The 15,908-nt window shown below is 39.1% G+C and overlaps 1 protein-coding gene across 1 annotated transcript; it reads right to left on the bottom strand.

Annotated features, from left to right (window-relative positions):
* Positions 1-9,786: 9,786 nt before the first annotated feature.
* Positions 9,787-12,558, bottom strand: june (JunE proto-oncogene, AP-1 transcription factor subunit). Its single transcript, XM_077622760.1, has 2 exons — positions 12,450-12,558; positions 9,787-11,788 (listed from the first exon to the last, which is right to left on the bottom strand). The coding sequence occupies exon 2, from the start codon at positions 11,621-11,623 to the stop codon at positions 10,613-10,615; it is 1,011 nt and encodes a 336-aa protein (XP_077478886.1). The 5' UTR covers positions 11,624-11,788; positions 12,450-12,558; the 3' UTR covers positions 9,787-10,612.
* Between the last annotated feature and the right edge of the window lie 3,350 nt (positions 12,559-15,908).

Below are 15,908 nucleotides of genomic sequence, written 5' to 3'. Positions count from 1 at the left end.
GTGGGGTCTGCTTGACCCTACAAAATGAGGGTGTTTTCAATGAATTTAAACTATCCAGGCAGATGAATAAAGTGGGAAGGCTTAGCACTTACTGTACCCATATGCACAAAACTTATTACACTTAAGCTAAGTATATCACCATCATATGTAGGGGGATAAATAACTTTTGGAAATGTCATTCAGAAATCGTTACAGTCGTGTTTTGAACATTGAATACGACACTTTTAGGTAGCTTCTTTTAAGATCCTTGCTTCTACCTTCATATTAAGTTTGCACATGAACTACAAGCTTGTTTTTGTCTTTAGTTTAAGAAAAAAGAGGAAAAAAAGTTCCTTTCAAACTGAAGGAAAAAGTTGGAATGGACTACCGTTTGCACTATTTGAGCACTAAGCATGTGACTTTAGTGAAAAGCTAACAAAAATTCATCCATTTATGGAATGGGAAACATAATGAAAAAATATTGAACTACAGATTGAGGTAGTTCACTGAAGTTTAAAGATACCTTTTAGTCTTATGTGAGTGTGAAGATTTTTTTTTCTTTTACATTCAGTGGTGATGACCATTCCAACACCCATAATATCTATTACACTTTACTTGTACTACTTCATATACTGTTATGATGAAAATGATAAGAGCAACAGTCACAGCATTTCTCCTTTTGCAGCATGCGCTCTGGTTTGCTTCACTTCCTTAATATGTCCACATCAATTTGAGCAGCAAGTAGTTTGGGGCGTTTAGCCTCCTGGTTTTTTGCTAAATACCAATTTCTGCCTGGACTGAGTAATTGCTGCCCAGCAGTCGGAGCAGACATATGATGACATTTGATCTCTCTGTCACAGTGCGAGCTTCTCTTATTAAAAGAAATGACGCAACGGGCCAAAAAAAAAAAAAAAAAAACTCTGCAAATTAAAAACAGATTCACACAATATATTGCCCAGGATTATATATCCTTCTGAGCTAAACAGTACTTAATACAACTCTGAATAAGTGTTGAAGGATAAGATGGGGTGTTTCTATTTCAACAAAAAAAGGGACTTTAAAAAAAAGTGATGTAAACTGGATGAAATGCATTCAATGATGATAAAACATGTCAGACATTATTGAAAAATGAGCCACGACCACAAATGGATAAAATCAGCTCATGGCTCTGTGAATGGGCCAAACATGGGTTTGCGCGACACAAACACACACACACACACACACACACACACACACAAAACACACACACACACATGCACTAGCGCACCCAGTCATGCACTGCTGGCCTCATGGTGAACATGACTCTGATCAGATGTGATCAGTTTCCGCTCAGCTTGCTCTCGCGTAGCGTGAACGCAAAGAGGCAGCAGCATAAATTTCCTCGTCGTGCTTTTCTCTGTAATTTCATGCAGCAGAGCAGCTGCGGGGGCTTTCTTTCACCGTCCCCCCCGTCCGAATATCTGACCACGCTCACAGCCCAAGTCGAGCAGGTCGCAAGACCAACATCGTGAGCTGTTTCCAAAATTAAAGTTAAGCCAACCTAAATTGACATCACTGAGTTGCTCAAATAAATAGACGCAGATTTTTACACTCTGGTTCTTGCAAGAAAGTGAGGTATTGTTGCAGTATTTACATTTTGTTTTCTGATTTTGACTGCCAAAAAAAATCTTATCCGGATTTTCTAGACTGGCTAATTAGTACAGGGGGAAATGATTTAAACTGTTTAATCAAGCTCAAGCACAATTTACACGCCTGGTGATATATAGACATTATTTTGTTGACTGTCTCAGTGTTGAGTCCCATTGAAAGTACTTTGAGTGGTAGATAAATTCAGCCTTTTTCACGGACGACTAAATAGCACATTGATATAATTTTAATCCTATCGTGAATTTGCTGCCAATGTTAAAATGCCAAATGGGCTGTCATTGATGTACTAAAACCTAAAACCTATTCACAATCATCTAAATAGCTTCTATAGACCGATTGACCATTTTTGGCTGTTAAAAACTCTTAATATTAGCAAGTATTATTAGCCTACCACCACATGGAATTGAAAAAAAATATTTATAATTGTAAATAAATCTCTACATTTACATTATATTAATAAAAGTAAATAAATAAAGTTAAAATAGACATACACCGATTCAGGGTGTCCCTTTCCCGGTTTCTGTAGTTTGCTAGGATAGGCTCCAGCACCCCCCTTGACCCTTGTGAGGATAAGTAGTTCAGAAAATGATTAATTGATATGTACACACCTTGTGCGGTCGTTTGGTCGCCGGTCTTTTGGTCGCCCGGACCCAAACAACGGGCGACTAAAAGACCGGCGACAAAACAAGGTAAAACAACACTGTCTACGCATCAATAAAAGCCAACAATGGCCCTGAGCAGTTTCACTGAGCGGACGTGTGAGTGTATAAGAGTTTGTATGTACATGAGTTGTCCCCTTAGGAAGGGACGTCAGTCAGGGTCTTAACAAGTTCTCCAACAAAAAACAATAAAATTACGGGAAATTTGGAGCTTTTCTTTAGCCTAATAATTAATAGGGCATTAAGTATGACTAAATAATAATTCGCAGTTTGTATTTAGGGAATTTGAGCTATGATTTAAATGGTAATTATCAATAACCTTCCCGGCGACCAAAAGACCGGCGACCAAACGACCGAGTACCGTACACACTAGTTATGGACCCAAGTAACTGAAGTTATTTTTTGGCAATAGACGTCCAATTCATTTCAATTGGAAAGACTCATGTTTCAATGCCATTGATGGTCAATGGATTGGACATCTAGCACCGTCAATGGCAGCCAATGAGATATAGGAGTATAGTCGCAGTCCCGGTAATCACGTGTTAGGCTTTGCCTTGATTGCACCACAATTGTTTGGCGCTGCGTAGTGGGTGGGTTAGCCACTGCAAGGCCCTGGAAAGTATTCTTGGTGCCCTGACACGTTTAACTTTCTTCTATTGCCTCCTCCCAAGAACATGCAGCTGGTGTCTGGCAACGCTCTGTGGATTTAGTTAGTGTCCACAGATTGATCACACTGGTTTGTATTTAACCTACTTAGGCAGGGAGTGAACGAGCTAAGCTGAGCCCCCTGCAGGATTTAACATTTCCAACTGTCAAGACGAATTAACCGGCACTAATACCGCTTTCATCCCTCACTGGGTTCCTTCAGTGGAGTGACTCACGGCTCCGTAACGCCGAACAGGAGGATGTTGGAGCCTTCCTGAGAGTGATTCTTTAAAACAGCCATGCTGATTAAAGTCTCATCTGATCCCGCTGCCTTCAGGAAGAAAACAAATCGGCGGGGGGGAGCGGGGATTTATACCAGTAGAATTTAGGGAAAGACAATCAATACAAAGCTGATTGGCAAATATTCATATTGCTTTTTGGTCATTTCGAGACAAAGTTTAGGGACATGGTTATCTTATCAGTGAATTCTTCTCATTCACAATCATACATAAACTAATACAAACCCGTTTATTGAGAGCTACATGTCCGATTTTGACCATGATCTTCAATTTCAATGTCTTATTTTATATTAAAAACTGAAAATAATCCGCTAAGTTAATTTAAAGACATTCTTTGTTGAAATTTTGTCTTCTTTAGATTAAGACTTGTTTTCACTAATGGTTGCAGTTCTGGTTAAATACTTTTGTAGTTCCGATTTAGGCACATTATTATCTTTATTTACAGTATTTAATCACAACAAAAGTGTTTAGAGCACATGTGTCAAAGTGGGGGCACGGGGGCCAAATCTGGCCCACCGCATCATTTTGTGTGGCCCGGGAAAGTAAATAATGAGTGCCGAATTTCTGTTTTAGGATCAAATTAAAATGAAGAGTATAGATGTTTATTAAATTTCATGATTTTCCCCCTTTTAAATCAATAATTGTCATTTTGTAATCAATTTTTTCTGTGTTTTTAGTTCAAAAATCATTTTGTAAAATCTAAAAATAGATTTAAAAAAAAGCTAAAATAAACATTGTTTTAGATCTATAAAAAACTGAATATTCAGGGCTTTTAATCCAGTTATTTTAATCCATTTATTTAAAAAAATAATTAAATATTACATCTAAAATGGTCTGGCCCGTGTGAAATCAAGTTGACGTTAAAGCGGCCCGCGAACCAACCCGAGTCTGACACCCTTGGTTTAGAGGTAGATATTAAATATTTATGAACTCTAAATGAAAAAGATTAAACTGAATTTTAATTGGTGTGCACCTCATTATAATCAGATCTAAATGGCAGAATTATTTTTGGGGTTTTTTTAGGTCTTAATTATTCTTGACTTGTTTTATGTGCTCACTTCTCCCAGAGGTCAGCTATATGCAAAACTATTTTAAAGTGGAAAAAAAAAGTTACATATTAGTGTTTAATTAGCATCCCCCCTAACTATGGCAATCTTAATATAGTATACAATTCAAATAAGATCCTCTTTCCCCTCCAAATCCAAAAAACACCTCCATGAATTATAGATGAGCGTGACAAGGATTAATTATAGCGCAGTAAAACCTGTAGTTAATATGCTGTAGTCAGACCGACACTAATTCTCATGACAGACAGAAAAAAAGAAAAAAAAAGAAACTCAGATATCCACATAGGAGAGTCTCAAAAATAGTTTCCGTTTTCTCTTCAGGGATTTGATTTTATCTGAGCAGGCTGCGGCGTTAGTCAATCACTTCCCAGTGCAATATTTGGGACCAGTTTCACTGCATTTTTCTCATATTTTCCCACTCTACAGATTATCACAAATAATCTCCTTGAGTATTTGATTGACCAAAAAAAGCACATTCCATGTAAATGTATACATTTCTAATGCCAATACAAGCAGTCAGGTAATATATATGGTTAGTTTCAGTCACAGATAACATCAATAGCATTTCTTTACCAAACCACAGATTAAAATAGTCATCAAGGCCTAACATAATTCTAGATTTGAAACTAAAAATACTCCGTACTCTGTGCTGTGTACCGTCTGATTAGATCGTATACACCATGCGTAGTTGTGTGTCTAGATGTGTCAACCAAAACCCTGGAAAAACTAAGATTTGACCTCAGATAAAGGCAAACTAAAAAGTATTACAAAACTGAATTTTCTATTTTAAAAAAGTTATCTGTGGTAAAGTTGTCACATTTTGCTCAAATGTCATTCTTGGTTTTCTGGATTTAGGAAATAAAAGTGTTGAGAAAAGCAAAACTTTATGGCTAGGCACACTAAATAACATTAAAAAAATCTTTCCTACAACCAGAATATTGAGTGTGTGCGTAACTGCAATAACCTCCGCCTAACGTGATGTCATTCATGTACCCTCTATAAGTTCTCTCTGTTCACGGAGTTTAATTTTTCCCTGCAGTGTGAGTTTACTGGCACTTCTCCATCAGAGGAAAAAGGCCAAAACCCATTAGCCTGCTGAAATATGGCAGTCGGCTAACCCTGGCAGTCTATGCTATGGAACGGCATAATAAGCCACATGACTAAAATGTCCCATCTTAAAAAGATAACAATGCCAGTAGTTGAATTTTGGTTATGTATCCGGGTCTTTCTATTGGTCTGTTTTTGTTCAAGAGGAATAAAGGGATTGTAATATGAAACAAGAGGTGATTAAATTTTGGAGTACTAATAAGGTCAAAGAGGTCATAAATTGATAACAGATTTCCCTATTTCACTCATATTTGCATGGTAAATGTATGATGAGAAGGTAGTCATAGTTCACAGAGATCAGAAATATGGCAATGCTTTAAATTTGTGGCTGGGATAGGCTGCAGCACCCCCTGCAAACCTTGAGAGGATAAGCGACATAGAAAATGGATAAATATATATACTGTATAAATACACAGCATTTGGTAGTTGGCTTTTATAGTCTGCAGGTGAGATTCTCTGAGGCAGTAGCTTTAAATAAGATGTCACTTTATATCTCATTAGTTTTTCATACAATTTGAGGATAGAGACAATTATGATGGCCTGGGGGAGAAGTCTGCTAACATCCATGTTGGAGAACATGGATGCCCAGCATTTTGGAAGCAGCATGTCTGATTCGTGCAGGTGCCCGGAGGTCAGAGCTAAAACAAGATTGGACCACAACTCAGTATAATCCAGGCTGACGTCCCGGCGGACAAATATGCTTCCCAGACAAAAGAATGGGTTGCTGTTGTTGGTTGGAGAGGGAAGAACTAAAGCAAATGCCTGCAGGATGTGATTCATATAGACACAGTGAGGATAGAAAAGATGAAGATGAGGAGGAGTTTGGGCATCAGTGTTCCAGTCAAGTAACCTTCTCACCTCCTCCTTGGTCTCCGAATGAAGATGTGACACTTCAAAGAGGAGAAAAAAATAGCTCTTGGTCTTTTTAACTGGTGTTTTTATTTAGTTGTAATATTTTTTTGGTCCATTCCTTCTGATAGAACATGAGTGGAGTTTTTCGGCTACCATGCCTTTTCAGGTCGGCATATTCACTCAAACTTAGGGACATTATGAAGTATTTAAATTTGTTAATTAGAATTTTAATACATTGTTAATACATTAAACCAGCAGCGATTCTGGGAGATGGCTTTTTTGTTTGTTTGTTTTATTTTACCTAACAAATAATACATTTGGAATAGTGACAGCCATTAAACACAAGTTTGTAATGATTTCTCTTACTATGATTAGAGTGTGGGGTCCTGATCCAACCTCTGTGATACAATCATCCAATCAGAAGAAGAAAAAACACTGAGTCAAATTCTCACTTCCCTGACATTTAAATCAGGTGCACACACACACAAACAAACACACACACACACAGTACTCGCTAGTTTATGATGACTCAGTACTTGTGTGGGCGGAGCATCTGAGTCACTCTTCAACAACTACCACGCCAGGATAACATTCCTCCATCCCCAAACACCTTCATCTATTCTCCATCAGGTTTAGAAGTTCACTGACTCTGAACGTCAACTTGCTTTGTCGTTTTTCCCCCCTGCAGTATTTTATTGTTAGCTGGGATCCGCTCCAGCACCCCTACGACCCTTGTGAGGATGAACTTATAAATATTCTACATCCTCTTTTATCTTTTTAGTTTTCACCTTGCTTTTATGTGTCTTTGCTTCTTTTTTTGTTGTTGGCCCGTAGTAACATCCAACCCGAACACAGCCGAAAACGTTCACTTTATGTTTGTGTGTAGATGTGCAATATGTTGTCAGTCAAAATGTAAGCCAAAAATCTCATGAGTGAGAGAAGGATCGTAGAAAGTCGACCAATTTGCTCATCCACCATGCTGACAGTTCTTTGAATAGTGCTGCTATAATGTTCAGCTCACATGGAAATGATAGTAAACTTGGACTTTCTGAATAGCAAGTATTTTTTTTAATTTCATGCAATATCTATTAGCTTTTTTGAGGGGGGGTTGTAGTTTATTGTTTAATGTCATTTTTTTCTAGCTGTTTTCCAATGTCTACACTTGCTGCTGCATTTAAAAACTAGCAGACTAATGACATTTCTATCATCTTTAACAAAGGAGGTTAATGTGAGTGTTCTGCCAGTCAGTGGCTGTCAGACACTCAGAACTCCTCTTCCATCACATTCTTGCTGACATCCACCATCTTGTACCATTTCCCCCCTAGAGACCCACTCCCATCAAGATAACCACTACCACCTCAGTGTGACATGGCAACTTTAGGCAGCAGGAGTGGGTGGAGACTGCGCCAGGCCTCAGGTGAGTCTCATGAATAGCCAATGTGGCAGAAAGGGAGAATAAAGGAAGATGCAGACTTCCTCCAGGTAACAGTGAGAGAGTGCAGAGTTGGTGCGTTCCAGAGATCTGACCCGGGGTCAGTTGGAGATCAAGGGCTGAAATTAATCTGATTTACATAATTGTCTCTGAGCACTTCTTTGCAAATTATTCCGCACTCCTCTCTGGGGTCACGCTTTTTTTATACGAGTAGATCCGTTTGATGCCGGAGAAGCTTTTCGGGAAACGTGGCTCTTGCCGTTAGATGTGGCAGGAAAAGCTTACGAGAAATTTGAGCTTCATCTGAAGTTAATTAGAGGATCTTGAAATGGTGGCGAGTAGGCGGTCCCTGTAGTTTGAATGAGATTGATTGACATTACGTATGTTGTAGCTGAGTGTGCTCACTTATACAGTTATATTTTTTGTTTTTTTATCATCATACTGATCCTACTACATTATTTTCAAAAGATATTACATTAAAAAAAGCTCCATTTCACTATGTTCAGTCTAAATGTCGGTTTTCAGGGCCTAACTAGCGTTTGGATCTACATTACACGACTCTGTTGTTCGCCGTCAATGCATATTTGTTCAAAAATGTCATTGTTTTTAACTGACAAAAGTTCACCACTTGTCTGTTTGAGCTTACGCACTTGTGTGTGTATATGCAAGTGTTTGTGTGTGTGTGTGTGTGTTGAGGTGTGGGTGGAGGCGGTATTAGTCACCAGAAATGGCATGTTGCCTCGCAGTAAGTGGGTCATTCCATCTGGAGCAGAATATGGAAAAACTGCAAAACAATCTCAACCAAACTGTTCAACGAAAAAAAATAAAATGGTGACTGGTCACCCATAATTGAGATACTTTAGTATTTAGTGTGGAAACAACTTTTCTTTCAAGTGATTAGGATAGACATGGCCAACTTTGTGGTTACTGCGCTGCACAAGAATGAGAATCAAATAAAGAACTTGAAGGGTCAAAAGGTCCAATACAAGTCAAGATCCCATAGACAAATTCTGTAGCATTTTGCTGTATATTTTAAAGGATCTGATTGCTCTGGAAACACAATCTCTTCATAACCTTGTTGTCGTTTGTTGCCACGGTGATTGCTATAGTGGCGTTTATTCGAGTTGTGCTTTTGAGAAAACGCAATCCCTTCGTAGCCTTGTTGTTGTTTGTTGCTACAGTGATTGCTATAGCAGGGTTTATTCGAGTTATGCTATTGAGAAATACATATGTTCCTTTTTACACATGAAGAGAGGCTGGGCGATATGCAGTGACTGAATGCGGACCTTTCCAAGCTTTAACAGGCCTTTTACGTCATCTGAGGTTCCAATTACGCGTGACCCCGGTGAGCCCAAACGGTTATCTAAATAGATAGATTAAATTCAAACTGAAAAAGGATAGTAGAATTCCCTGTAAATTCTGGCTAGTGAATATTCTCATTTTCAGTCATCCAGGTCATTTCAGTCTATGGGAATTGACGTAATTGCAACCAGAATGTTCTTGTTCTCTTGGAAATGTAAATGATGCTTTTAAAAACTACCGGTAGTCCCTCTGCACCCATTTTGCACATTAGTCATCACTCATTGGTTTAAAATTAGTAATCTAACTTTAATATTGGCTCTCTTTAGTGTAACCCCCCACAAAGTTAACCAGCACCTGTTGAGTCCTATTGAAGGATTCATTGATTGCACAAAATGGTCATAATTTCAAGTACGTGTGCAATTAAAATTAAAAAAGGCTGCATGAGCCTGCACAATTCCACGATAAAAAAGAATATTCTAGTTTGGATTGACGCTAACACAAAGCAGCAACTATCGTCATCATCCTTATTACCATCAGTAGCAGCAGCAACACGTCACACTGGCACTGAGTCATAACTAATCAATTAGGAAGGATGTCATTAACGCACAGCATGTAAACTCGAGTGAACAGTTTTACTTGAAAATGGAATGAACATTTATTTCAAAAGCTCTGAGCCTTTCAGGAAGACTGCATTTAAAAGAGGTTAAACACTTCAATTCTAAAAACATTAGGTCTTCATCTGCTGTCATTTCACATGAATTAGGATTTAAATCAATTTTATGTCTGTAACTAATAACTAGGCCAATACTGCTTCTATGTCAAATTTTATTTTGCATTATATGCACTTTCAATTACTCTAACAAAGAGGTTTCCAGCCATTTAAAGACAAAACATGGCAAGCAGTAACAATTGATCTTATTAGACTTTTTTTTTTTTACATAAAGTGGCAATAACGTTTTAAACTTTCAGCAGCGACACGTGAATAACCCCAACATTTACATCTGAAAATTGAACCTTCAACCATGGAATAACTGCACACATGATGAAATCAAATAACACAAATCAAACAGTAATGTAACAGAAGAATGAATTCCATCAACATGGTAAGCGTTTTTTTTCACGTTTTTTTTAAAATTAGGAATCCCAAAATACAGTCACAGTCTGATAAAAAAGCTTTATACATGTTGCGCAATAATTACACCACTGATTTTAATGAAGTATTCATACTTACAAGTATGCCCTCACATTGATTTGATTATTAAAAAATAGCTCCAATGATTTAAAAAAAAATTGAACGCAAACGCACTTCATATGTGATGACATACCAAAACGAGTCAGAAATAAATAATAATTCAGCGATGAACTTAAAATGTTTCGGAATCTAATCCTGCTGAATTCTCATTAAATAATATTAATCACCTTAGAAATGCGAATCCATCTCAGGTGGCTTTTGTGTCTGCTGTGAACCACCGTTCAGGTTTTCTGGCCCAAAAAAACCCCGTTTCGTATCACGCAGCGTTATCGGACCCTGAGCCGCTTCGCGCCGAGTTCTTTTCAACAGCATCGAGCGTAAGTCAAATTTCCAAATTTTCGAAACCTTTGCTCTTTTGAAACTGTCCTTCCTCAGCAACTGGAGTCTTCGCTGCCAGCACTCCCTCCTCTTCCTCCAGATTTATCAGGAGAGCTGACAGCGATTTGACAGCCATTGGTCACATGACTCATCACCTTCTGTTTGAGCTGAGAGACCTGCTCCCGCAACATAGACGCGGTGGAGGCCAAGTCAGAGTTCTGACTCTTTAAGATCTTTACTTTCTCCTCCAGTCGGGAAATTCGCTCCAGTTTACGCTTCCGGCATTTGGACGCCGCGATACGGTTGCGAAGCTTCTTGCGCTCCGCTTTGATTCTCTCTTGCGTCTCTAAGTCGATGGGGGAGAGAGATGGTGGCGATGTAGGGTCTCCAGGTAAATGGGGGACCTCGGGGACAGTCTGTGGAGCGTCCAGACCTCTATTGTGTGGTTGATGGGCTCCACCACCATTATGGCTCGCGGGAACGCTGTATGACATCTGCGCCCCAGAATACGCCATCTGTCCCTGGGTGTAGCTGCTAAGGTTGGTGTAGATGGGCATGTCGCTGGTGGACATTAAGTTCCTCTGGTAAGATGCCTGTAAGGAGACGTTGCAGGAGGAGGACGGCGACATATGGCCTCCCACGAGCTGGTTCTGCTTGTGAAGGTCCGCCAGCGCTTTAACAAAGCCATCGGCAAAGCCTTCTTGCTCATTGGTAGCCTGGTTACGATAGAGGAAGGGGTTGGTGGAGTTGCCAGTGACCAATCCCTGGTTGGATTGGATGATCAGATGCTCCAGGTCGGGAGAAGTTAGCTTTAGCAGGCTCATGTCGGCCGAAGAGGACGACGATGGCATTAGGGAACCATTGTGGGCAATCCCGAGATTGTTGGCGTTCGGACCTCGTCCTCCAGGTCCACCGCTTGGGAAATGATGACTTCCGACTGACATGGCCTTCTTACACATCAACATTTTGTTCCCGGCGTAACGCTCGTATTCTGGAAAGTGACTGAAGTTGTGGATGGCGGGAGAATCATCGTGGTAGAAAGCAGTCTCCATCTTGGCTGTCATTGATGAGGAATTCTCTTCGAGGTAATCGTCATAATCAGATTAACCTCAATATCATAAGAGTTTGAACCTTTTCACTGACGTCGGTGGGTGGAGGATGAAGCAGCAAGAACAAGAGACAACAAGGAGATTAGAATCCACGTCCTGGCAAGGAAATCGCAAGAAGGTCTAGAAGTGGAAATAAGACAGAAAAAAATACGTCACTTGAACTGCGCGTTACAATTTGTCAAAGTCTGTGGGAATTTTTTGGAAGGCAATTGTGATTGACGAAAGAATATTATACACATGCTTTTTGTGGACTGAAAAGTGCTTTTGCCGTCAGGAGCGCGATTGTAACAAAACCTTTAATGTGTAGCCATTCTGGTTTTAAGTTTTGACCTGATGCAGATAGCTTGATTGACTACTGCGGGGGAGGTAAGGAAAAAGATTCATGGATGGAACAATTAAGTTTGGGGTGTTAGTCAAGACAGATGAGGCAGCCGGTGGCATGCGGGGAAACAGAAAGACGACAAGATTTAAAGCCGGACTATAGACGAGGAGGCAAACGCGGTCTGATGGACCACCCTGTAGGCGAAGACGAATGATGCAATGGGGAGCGGAAAAGAGACTTGATCTAATTTGGTGTGATGCAGTCTTAGAAACTTTATGGATAGGTAGTTTTGGAAGGGAATCTTCCCAAGTGAGTTCACCCTTTAATTGAGGGAGGAACACACAAGTTGGTGGTCAACAGTCCTCACATGCTTTTTGGCAAATTTCAGAAATTGGTTCACCGAGCATCAAAAACCTACACTGATCTAATAATTTAAGAAGGAAGTACTTTATACATTACCTAGAGAAAATCCACAGGGCAGGACCACCACAGTAGCTCCTGGTCACTTTCTATCGTTGTGCTGTAGAATAAGAGCTTCTGTGTCTGTACTCACAACAGCCATTTGATTCCTGTGTAGCAAGGACAAATGCTGTCATAACTTGATCATCTTAATGGGTAATAGAGCACAAAAAGTGGACATGGAAGATGCATATTAGAACATTTTCCCCAATTTACTGTTGATTTCACGCATGTTCTGTAAAAACATGGTCTGCTATTTACGCATTTTGTAAAATATGGTATAATAGGCTTGTGGCCCTGAGAAGGGGTTGAGTTAAATAATGCAATTTGTTTGCTTTCAGATGTTTTCAGACAGACATGGGTGTTATGTAATGCTTTTGGTGGTTTACGGGCGACCTTCTGTGACTACATGCGGGTATAACAGCTTTGCCATTGTTGTTTTTCCATTGACCAGTCCTCCAGCTCTGTCTATGTATCAGCCGCTTTCTTCTAATTAGCGAACTAGGCTCGTGGCTGGGTGACCCGGCGGCTGAGTGGTTAGCGCGTCGGCCTCATAGTGGGGTCCTGGGTTCAAATCCAGGTCAGTCCACCTGTGTGGAGTTTGCATGTTTTCTCTGGGTACTCCAACATCAACATAAATCAACACCCTTAAAGTCATTTTTTTGTGCAATATTAGCTATTGTGGCATAGTTGGTCTACATTTCTGTTTTCAAACATAGTGACATTAAGGGCACTTGTGGAAAAACAACAATCCATACATTCAGAGAGTAGTGTTGTTTTTTTTTTTGCCAACTCTGAACAAAAGCCAGACCTGACCTTTGAAAACTGTAAATTAAATATGTAAGGCAGACATGTAAGCATTTACTCCACTATGCAGAAGTCACTAAAGTCATAAAAACACATCTGGACAAGGGAAGGATTTTGCCTTGACTTCTGATGTTTATTATGGCTTTAATTTACTGGTGTCTCAACAGCTCCCAATACAGTTTTTTTTCTTTTTTGGCATTTGAATTTTCTAATTAAGCCTCATGTGTTTTTAAGTGTTGGAATTTTACATGGAGGGACTCTTTACAATAAATCTTAATAGCGAGAGTATCGATGGAATTTAGTTTGATGCTTTTTATGCACAAATTATGATATTTGTTTTCCTTACAGGGCACTTACTTAACTATTGCTTGCCATTGACGGCACCAGACATCCAATTTGACAATCATCCATTATCTCCTCCCAGTCAAAATGTAATAGCGCTCTAACGCTGTCGATGGAACTAAAATAAAAGCATTCCTGGTTGAAATAAATTGGACGTCTATCACTTTCAATGGTATGCAATGAGTTAAATACTAGGAAAAACAAATCAACTTTAGTATGTTGCTTGGGAATCGTGAAAAGTATGTATATTTCTTTTTTTAAATTCATTTTAATTTCCTTAATGCAGTTTTGTTAACAATATATTAATTGAACATCTATTTCTAATTGTGATTGGATGGTAACCAATTCAGTACCCCCCAGCTTCCCTAATGGCCACAATTGGCTGGGATAGTGTCCAGCACCCTGCGTGACCCTTGTAAAGATAATCAGCATAGAAAATGAATCTATTTATAGTTAATAAATATACAAATAATAATAATTAAGAAGATACGTTTATAATAATTGTAATATTCAAGTTTTAAAAGACAGAAAAGAGTAACTTTCCCTATAAAAGTGTTAAAGGTCTTAAGTGTAAAATGGATAAATAAGCAAAAATAGTCACTAAGTGCCACTTTTGAAGAGCAGTTCACTTTGCAACCACTGTCCCTAAAAGGGGTCAAATCCACTTCATATTGCATTTTGTCATAAAAATTGACCAATCATAATCACCCAAATCTTGAAGTTGCAATATAAGTCATATCTCAGAGCACAACACTTCATAAAAGCATTTTAACATGCGAACCACACTTAACTTTTCTCACTCAGAAACAAAGTGGGAACCTGATTTGCTCTAATCATCTTTCCTTCAAATTTACACTTTTAATATCAATAATTTTTGCCTTCTCTCGATTGGACTGTCAACTCTGTGATTGCATGGATGTCAAAAAAGAGGCTCACACACACACGCACGCACACACACGAACACACACATGCATGCAATTACTTACCCCCTCATCATGGTCGACCCCCAGACAAAAAAAAATGATGAAAGTGAAATAATCCCTGCACATTGCAATTCGTGTCCACGCCATCAAGTTTGACCAAGTGCGTTAAACTTAAAGAATCACCTGTTTTCCCGACCTGCGAAGCCCCTCATCCGGACAAACCATCACCATGAAAATCCCCCCCCCCATATTCTAAGGTTTCCTCTGAAAAAGCCACGCACGCAAACGAGCAGGTCGGTTTGCAAACATGGCGTAGAATAAAATCGCGAATACTCACATGGAGAAAGGCAGATCAATGTTGAAGCAGCTGAGAGCAGACAGAGTGAGTCAGTCAGTCGACAAACACGCGCAAACACGCGCAAACTCGCGCACGAGCGCGCAAAGCAACTCACTTGCGCTCCGACCATTGCAAGTGACTCACGCATCGACGTTTTCCTTCCAATGCTTCCCCACCGTTACTTTTTTTTATCGGAGTCATTCATTTTAATTAAAATGGCTTTCTCATCACCCAATGGAATACCGAGAATAGAAAAAAAACATTTAGAGTATCCGACTAATTTTCCCACGATGATGATCACAGTGGTCGTGAACGTTTGCGTCAATTGGATTTGTGCGTGTGTGAGTTAGAGAGAGACAAAAAGTGAGAGAGATGCCCAACTTAGTTTTTTATTACCCGAGCAAAGGGGAAAAAATCCAGATAATGATGCTCAGAATATATATTTTTTAATTTGATACTACACATCACACTACATTCTGCAGTTTTCATCTTTAACATAATTTAACATTATTTTTAACATTCACTGCCTCTCCAAAACCTGCCATGTTGAAATCAATGTAGGAAACTGTACAATGTCAGTATTTTGTTTTGCATAAATACTTTTTGTTTTGAAATTATCTGAGGGAATAAACTAAGATAACCTGTTTATAATTGAATAATAATGTTGGCTGTTGCCGTAATCTTTTCCGCAAAGTTTGTTTTAGTAGTGTAATTGCATTTGTGTGTTGTTTTGTTGCTTATAGACGTCAAAACCATTTCAGTTGCATGATTGTGTTTCACTGCCATTGACGATAATAGACACCCAATTCAATGAAACGCATCCCCACTGAATGCTCCCATCTAGAGGACAGTTAATGCTTCTGCAATATTTTTCAGTTCATCTGTAATTATGGACATCCTGCCCATATCTTTCCAATGTTTTTTTTAATTACATTAATTATTGCTGCAACTATGTGGAGACAGAGTTGATAATTTCCATCATTTATTTAGAAATACAACCAGATGTCATGAAATATGTTGTCATTCCTGTACACATTTACACAACTGATT

This window comes from Stigmatopora argus, chromosome 16, assembly GCF_051989625.1.
Source record: "Stigmatopora argus isolate UIUO_Sarg chromosome 16, RoL_Sarg_1.0, whole genome shotgun sequence".
NCBI lineage: Eukaryota > Metazoa > Chordata > Actinopteri > Syngnathiformes > Syngnathidae > Stigmatopora > Stigmatopora argus.
Note: the sequence above shows the minus strand (reverse complement) of the source record. Positions and strands in the feature narration are given on the sequence as shown.